The sequence below is a fragment of the Triticum dicoccoides genome, chromosome 4B (genome assembly GCF_002162155.2).
Source record: "Triticum dicoccoides isolate Atlit2015 ecotype Zavitan chromosome 4B, WEW_v2.0, whole genome shotgun sequence".
Classification (NCBI taxonomy): domain Eukaryota; kingdom Viridiplantae; phylum Streptophyta; class Magnoliopsida; order Poales; family Poaceae; genus Triticum; species Triticum dicoccoides.
In genome coordinates, this window is record NC_041387.1 from 537016467 (window position 1) to 537024602 (window position 8136).

At 42.3% G+C, this 8136-nt stretch overlaps 1 protein-coding gene across 1 annotated transcript; it reads right to left on the minus strand.

Moving 5' to 3' along the window:
• Positions 1–602: 602 nt before the first annotated feature.
• Positions 603–6129, minus strand: LOC119291325 (dual-specificity RNA methyltransferase RlmN-like). Its single transcript, XM_037570069.1, has 8 exons — positions 5944–6129; positions 5675–5840; positions 3644–3754; positions 3309–3443; positions 2621–2725; positions 1690–1859; positions 1495–1594; positions 603–1244 (listed from the first exon to the last, which is right to left on the minus strand). The coding sequence occupies exons 1-8, from the start codon at positions 6057–6059 to the stop codon at positions 1002–1004; spliced, it is 1146 nt and encodes a 381-aa protein (XP_037425966.1). The 5' UTR covers positions 6060–6129; the 3' UTR covers positions 603–1001.
• Positions 6130–8136: the final 2007 nt, after the last annotated feature.

Genomic DNA, 8136 nt, shown 5'->3' on the forward strand with positions numbered 1-8136 from the left:
TCTGTAAGTCACCTGAGAAGCTCACCTTCAGTTAATTTGGCTGAACCGTCGGATCATTCCAACGGCTGCCCCTGCCCTGCCACCTTCATCCTGCTACCTGCCTTGGCCCGTCGCGGCGAGCAACGTCATCCCCAAGTCTGGCGAGGCCGGCCAACCACATCGCCCCATTTCAACGTCGGAGCTCTGCTTCGCGCCCTTTTCTTCTCCACGAAAATCAAGTTTACACCAAATCGTTTTCCAGGCAACTTGAAATAGGCACATGAAAAATTAAGACCTTCCAATATACTCCCTCAGTCCCAAATCGGCTGACACTTATTTTGGGACGGTGGGAGTACTTGTACGCCCGGCAGGCTGCCACCAAGCATCCACATTTCCTAGACGATCCGTTTTGAAAAAAAGAAAAACATTTCCTAGACGCCAGAAAAGAAAACGAGCAACACATCTCATGTGCTTCACCATGTCTTGCCACCACACTACACATGACCCCCCCACCAACTGCCAGCTCCACACACCATCACCTCACACATGCAGCACCATAACGTCTGAGCAACGAGGCAACAATCCCGCCGACACAATTAAACAAACAAGCAGCAGAGAAGAGCTCAAGCCCAACACACCCAGATCAAATATCAAAATAGCAGCAGGAGATCCAAATGAGAACTTGCCAGTATACATCTAACTTCGACACGAGGTACACATCCAATGCGAGGCCAGCACTGCGGTGCTACTATATATATATATGTCCATCGCAAGGCTTAGATAGAGTTGCTAGCATTTTCCAGTTGCTGCCCACAAAAACCAGGTCTGTGGCACTTGTGCGAACAGCAGCAAAATTGTGTTCCCAAGTTGGAAGGGAAACACACACCACGATGGCCAAAATCAGGTCTATATTTTAAAGCTTGCTTGGGAACTACGGTGCTAGTTACTATATCAAGTCATGACGCTGATTGGTAATATAATTCGACTTTTCATGATATATCGAGCAACAGGCGGGGTAGAGGTCAGATCCTGAGATCTTCGATATCTGACAGAAGGGTGGCCCCGCCTGCCGATCTTTCGTCGGGCAGGCTAACCACCAACTGCCCACAAGCACCGGCTATGTCTTGACCCATCTCCTGGCGAACGGTGGTTCTGATGCTGTAGATGCCTCTCAGGACCTTCTGAAACTTCTTGATGCTCTGGTCACTGCTTGTCTTGAAAGTGCTTGCTGAGCCAATTGGATTGAATGGTATCAGGTTAACAACCTGTCAGTGATTAGGAGAGCAGAGTGATGATTGGTTTCAACATGCGACCATCAATGAAGATGAAATAAGCAAAATCGCAATGCACTAAAAAACTCATTGTGCTCAACTGGTCATGGCATTATGTGCTAGCTGCCTAAGAAAAAAAAACTGATTTGAAGCACACATTCACATCAGATGCAGTTCAGAACTTCAGATGGTTCGCAACATTTTTGAAAAAAAAAACATAGTAACAAAAGACAACTTATCTCACCGCTTTAAAATTTTCAAGTAGTTTGCCAAGCTTGTGGGCATGCTCCTCCTGATCGTTCACTCCGTCAAGCATAATATACTCAATGAAGATTGTCTGCTTGCTGCAATGGAACATGGAAGCGAGATCGTTGATACTTAAAACTAAGCATTCTAAAACTTTGGCATTGACAAAGTCGTGACATTTGTAGAATCTTACCTCGCGTTTTGATACGATTGTAATGCATTCATTAGCTTTGCTAAAGGAAAGGCCCGTGCAGCAGGCATTATATGACAACGTATGTCTTGGTCAGGAGCATGCAATGACACAGCTAAATTTATATTTGGAAGATCATTGTTGAACTTGTTGATCGAATGGATAATCCCAACCTGCAGTACATCATATAATATTATGATATACACTAAGATTTACAACAGTTACTCCAAGTCCAATCCTAAATGATGATCAATTTTTAGCTACATTAATCCTAAACAAAACTCAATAGTTCAACTAAATATTAGCAGGGCATACTTACACCATGATGAACCATATGGTACACAAGCCATAATAGCAACAATAGTACAAGTCAAAAGTATGGATAGCACAAGAGCACAAATTAATATCAAGTTATCAGCATCGACAAGTCTTCACCAGACAAAAGGACAGGAACAAAGGTATACTGCAATACAGGTTTATCCATTTTTGGAGTCTAGACTGGAAGCGGCTTCAATAATAGGTGGAGTAAAAAGGGAAATGTCTCTTATGATCCAGGTAACCAACAAAATTATTTTGGACAGCAAAATAATTAACACTGAAATAGAAGATGACCACTCAGCAGACAAGTACATCCTTACTAATATCCAATGCCCACTGCACTATTTGCTCGGTGATCATTGCACAGTTGTCAACCACTCCATCCCACAATATAAGATCGTTTTTAGCTTGAAAAACGATCTTATATTACGGGACAGAGGGAGTATATATTTGACGCAATTTTCCAGTGTGTAGTTTATCACAAAACAGGGGCAATAATAGCTCATCCAGAAAGTCACTTTAATAAGTATTCAATAAGGTTAAGACTGTCATCAGAAAATCATCTCAAGAATGCTATTTCAACATGCAAACAAGCTACTTATGCAGGTATGCTTACAGTAGATACAGTAACTCTCTTGGGTGAAATCTGAAAGGGAAATCCTGTCAAGACTTGGATTGCTTCAACCAAAGCAGTATAGTTGTTTAATGGCTCCCCCATTCCCTGCATATACGGCAGAGCAAGTACATAAATTGAAAGTCATCTAGAGAATACTGTTTACCAGACATCAGATCCAATAAGATTATCTACCAATTTTCTCACTAATAACATGAGCACTAGTAACCCAATTGGCACAGTAGTTTGTCTATAAAGACACATTGTATAGATATAAGACAGTGGAGTACTCACCGATACAAATACAAATGGTTTTCCATACAATAATTTGAACTTGCATGAATGTTTATAAACACATGTATATGTAGCATGAAGCACAATGATCCTGCGTACTAACTTCATACAAGAACAAACCCATACAGCAGCCAACCTTTGCCAATAAAAATCATATTATTTACAAACATCAGTCATGAAACAACAAAAAATATACAACGGCAACACTTAAAAAGATGCACCATGGCTTTGACTTTCTGACCGTAAATCCCCATGCAAAGTACACACGAAAAAATCCATAATAAAACCAAACAACACAGATGAATCAGGTTAGGATGATGAAAAAACTCCAGTGGGCATGATTTTCTTTCGAAAAGAAATATCAGGAAAGTCGTAACACGTTAAGAATTAAAATTACCATGAAAACAATGTTTCGAATTTGAGAATAACGGGTTGCATGGACCAGCTGCTCAACAATTTCTCCAGAGGAAAGGTTGCTTTTGAATCCCATTGTTCCGGTAGCACAGAATCTACAGCCCATCTTGCACCCAACCTGTGTTATATTATAGGGCAAAGTCAATAAAAATAATCAGAAAGTTGCAAGCTTAACAATGATCATAGTATGCTGCCGCACAAAAGGTTACCAAAAGGTCCACAGAAGCAGTACTACCTAAACAATTTACGCCATTAGAAACAAGTCTTTAGGTCTTACTAAAGCACTGGTCGTTCAATATGAAAGGAAAATATATCTACCTGTGACGATACACACAGGGTTGAACGCACTCCTCCAGGGCGTGTCTTCCCATCATACTTCCCTAGTCGTGAATCATACCGCATGATCACTGCTTCTACAGATTCTCCATTCTAGGGCCACAAAATTTTAAGTGTGATTAGTCCAATACCTTTGATATTACTCCCTCCGTTCCTAAATATTTTTCTTTCTAGACATTTCAAATGACTAACACATACGGATGTATGTAGACATATTTTAGAGTGTAGATTCACTCATTTTACTCCGTATGTAGTCACTTGTTAAAATGCCTAGAAAGACAAGTATTTAGGAACGGAGGTAGTAGAAGTTAGAACAAGCTAACAAGTAAAATAATTTGTGCCACCAAATGGAAACAAGCAAAAGTATCTGACAACAACGATAACAAAAGGAAAGGTGATTCATGCAAGCAACCAAATCAAGTCACAAATTGGCAGTGATGATGAAATGAAATGGTACTGAGTGGCATTACAGAGTTCAAGATGTGATTGTGTAAAATTCAGATTGTTAGGAAACTATAAAACTAATACAGCACACGATGTCATAAGTCCAACACAACTTGAAGCATCCAAGCTTGGATCAAGTGTATTATTGTCATGTGGATGGGTCACCCACACACTAGACCCAGCCGGTCCTAGCTGACTCCAGTTAAGGGATATAATTACAGTTATCTGAAAGTTAGGAATATTAGCATTTAGACTAGGGGTAGTCAATTAGAGGTAAGACATCAATTAGCTCGGGCCTTAAGCCAATAAGAGGTATGATACATCTTAGCCTGGGCCTTAAATCAATTATAGATAAGATATTTCCTTAGATATGAGATTTGTTTAGAATCAATTTGTTAGGGCCAGCTCTATATAAAGAGCCTTGGTGCATCCATTTTTATCAAGTAAGAATATTACAATATATCTCCCATCTGCTTCACCCTCTCAATCCCCAATATAATTATAACCCCTCCTGAATTAGCCATACTGCCCTGCCATCCTCCTATTGGTATATAACCTCATAAATCCCAGTTCACTACAATTATCATGATCACCTGGGCAGGCGGCATATCTAGAGACCAAGAAAAACATGCTAACATATTGCTACTGAAGGTACAGATAACAATTTGTACATCAATTTCCTCAACAACAATCATACAAGTGGCTGATGCTTGCTTGCACTTGAATCAAACAACATAGTTCTTTGACCGGCATTGGAATGAAGTTCATAGATAAGTACAGATACATTTTGATTTAATACAGGGATTTTTTTTTAATCTTAGTATAGTAACCCATAAACACCACACATGTAATAAGCCTGAGACAATTTAGATATTTATTAGTGTAGGTCACATAGACAGCAATTCAATAGGCCCTTCTACACGCTATGATCCAGGACTTATGCATAGTTCACAGCTCATGGTGAGGCTTGATTCATAAAATGTTTCTCAAGCGGCCATTCAATTATGGTCCCATTAAATTATGCATGTTTATCAATATCTAACATAGTAGAATCAAAAGGGGCAATTTTTTGCAAAAGCAAAACACAAAAGCTATAAACCAGAAAAGGTGCTGAGAACACAAGGGGAGAGTCAGTGAATTGTCCTATATAAAGGTCCAAATCCAGGGTAGGACTGCAGACAACAAAATCAGCACTAAGTCAATCTCTCATATCTAGGGACTAGGATTAGGATAACAAGGGAAACTATAACATTGCCAACTTAGAAAAGCTTGTCCATTGACACAATATCCTAAATTAGCCCCCTCAACTCCCTTTAAGACTCATTTAGCCCCCTCTTAATTCTTGCTCAAGCTCCACCACTGGATGCTTGCATAGTAAAAACTAGAATGACGCGATGTCATGCAAATGTGCAGGGAAACAATCAGGAAGGGTGAAACGATGTGAATCCCAAAACAATCATCAGGCCCTAAAAAGCTCATACAAGACCTAAAAGGGCTTACAAGACCAAACTGTCGCACCCTACATCACCGTCCCCAAAATTGATCTGACGCGAGCAGCTAAGCAGTCACCTGGAGGCGGATGAGCAGCTTGGTGGTGGTGCGGTCCTTGGATTCGGCGGCGGCGGTGAGGGTCGAGGTGGTCGGCCGGAACTTGTTCCGCAGGAGCGCGTACGCGGCCGCCGAGAGCGACGGGACGCCGTCGAGGTCGCTGCACCTAGGGTTCTGCAGCACGTACCTGAACACGCCGACACAGAGTGAGCACCACCGCTCGAAACAAGGGGGGAGACGGAGATGGGGCGCGGCGCGCGCGTAGGGTTCTAGGGGTTAGAAAGGCGTACTTCCAGATGGTAGGGATGAAGGTGGGGGAGATGCCGGCGGCGTCGAACTCCGCGCGGATGTAGGCGGCGTCGAACACGGAGCGGCGCGCCGGCGGCGACGAGGACGACGACGCCATTGGGAATCGGGAGCGGAGCGGAGGGGGTGGGGAGAGGGGAGAAGGGGAAGGGGAGGGGGCTGAAGCAATGTGTGGGTTTGTGGGGGTTTTGAGTGGGAGTTGCTTGTAGAAATGAAACAAACGGACCAGGTAATGATTAATTTGGGAGCCAGAAATTAGGGATGAGATTTAGGTTTTCCAAATTAAGGATGAGATCTATATGCAGTGGTAGTGTCAAGTTTAAGATAGTATAATGAAAAATTATACTCCATCCGATCCATATTAATTGTTGCGGATCGGAAGAAGTACCTTAATTTTGCTCTACATTTGAGTTCATGATATGATAACGAGAAAGGCTCCCTTCCCCCCGATGGCCCATGGAAGGGCGCCTCTTTCAGTTATCATGGCTGTGGTGGGGTGGATTTAGAAGTAGCAAAACATAGCGTTAGGCGACGAGAAGCCTAACATCGTCAGTCTACTTGACACAATCAAGGCGGAGGCCCCTCCCCTAACGCGGCACTAAAAAGCGTCTTCGTTTATCATGCTCCCGCGCGTGGTGGATTTAGAAGTAGTGTAATGTGTCGTCTTCGACAAGGAGCAGCCCAACATTGCCAATCTACTCGGCACAATCAAGGAGGCCCATCCCCTAACGCCAACCAAAAAGAGCACCTGTTTCGTCATCCTACTTCCGACGCGGCGAATTTAAAAGTAACGAAACATGGCGTGTTGACAACGAGCGGCCCAACATCTCCGTCCCGTCGCAATCAAGGGCGAGGCCACAAGCTCGTGGCGTGGTGGAATTAGAAGTAACGTGACATGAAGTAGCCGGTAAATACAAAGGTGGTGGGTCTAGCGACGAACTTCCCTCGGTGCGTATCACTTAGCGTGTTTGGCTACTTCGGATAAAGGGAATGAGAGTATAGGCGGGAGTTTGTTGGGGCATTAGGTTTGGAAAGTTGATTACTAGTCTCAATCCCATATGTATGTGTTGCGAATTAGCAGTGGGAACTTGAGAGGAAATCTCACCCAAGGTGAATTAAGAGGGGGCACGGAAGAGATACGTGAGATTTGACCTTCTTAATTCAATTTCCCATTCCTTCCTAGATTCCTTTGCCCCCAACCAAACGATGGATTATGTCTCATATCCTTCGATTCTCATTGACTACAAAGCTGTTGGAGTATTACGTTATAACTTGGTGATGTTAGAACGTTGACTTATAACTTGGTGCCTTGCCCTACCAGTTTGAGGCGCAAGGCATAATTTTGCCTTCTAGCCATGCATTGAGGCGCACCACAAAAAAGAACTGAGTATACTAGGTGATCATCAAACCAAGCTAAACTGATAGAGTATACCAGGTAATTTCCCCTTCTAGCCAGGGCAGATTTTTCATCAAACAATACTGGCTATTGCAGACAGATCATCAAACCAAGCTAAACTGGTAGAGTCAACTAGGTGATCATCCACCAGCAGTGGGGATGTGCTGGACAAATAGAATACTCCCTCCATTTTTGTTTACAAGGCCACAAACCCATATTACAGGTACCAAGGCAAAAGTAAATGTGTGTTTAAGTCATTATTCCAAGCTAGTTGTCTCCTTGTTTGTCGTGTTAATTAATGCATATTTTTCTTTTCCACCCACAACAAGCCAATGCTCTCACTCCTTTTGGTTGATTAATGAGGCGCATGCAAGCCAACCTTCTCACACCCGCATGCATGCAAGGGATAATTAATGCCCTCTTTTACTAGTGCGAGGTAAACACCATCAATTTTGTCTCGATAAGTGTTAGTGGCCTTGTATAGCTGCAAATTGTAATTTTGATAGTGGCCTTGTATATAAAAATGAAGGGAGTAATACTGATTCAAGTAAAAAAAAGATAATGGACAGATAAAAATTCAATAGGAATTTATAACATGTTAAAGAGCATAGTTGTTCAGTGGATCCGACACGGACTGATAATGTTTGTTACAAACACTTTCACACCAAAGGGAAAAAGAGAACATTTTCAATCTAAATGAAGAGTTCCATGAGTTCTACATAAAGTGGACTGATGATACTATTTAGTAAAGACGCTTCACTTCATAGGGGAGATGAAAACA

Bases quoted from the DNA above. Each gene is read 5' to 3' on its own strand.
- LOC119291325 (XM_037570069.1), bottom strand. From the start codon at position 6,059: ATGGCGTCGTCGTCCTCGTCGCCGCCGGCGCGCCGCTCCGTGTTCGAC. The intron at 2,726-3,308 runs GTAATTTTAATT...CCGTATATGCAG, and splicing joins TTCGAAACATTGTTTTCATG to GGAATGGGGGAGCCATTAAA. The intron at 1,245-1,494 runs GTGAGATAAGTT...AATCACTGACAG, and splicing joins TACTTGAAAATTTTAAAGCG to GTTGTTAACCTGATACCATT.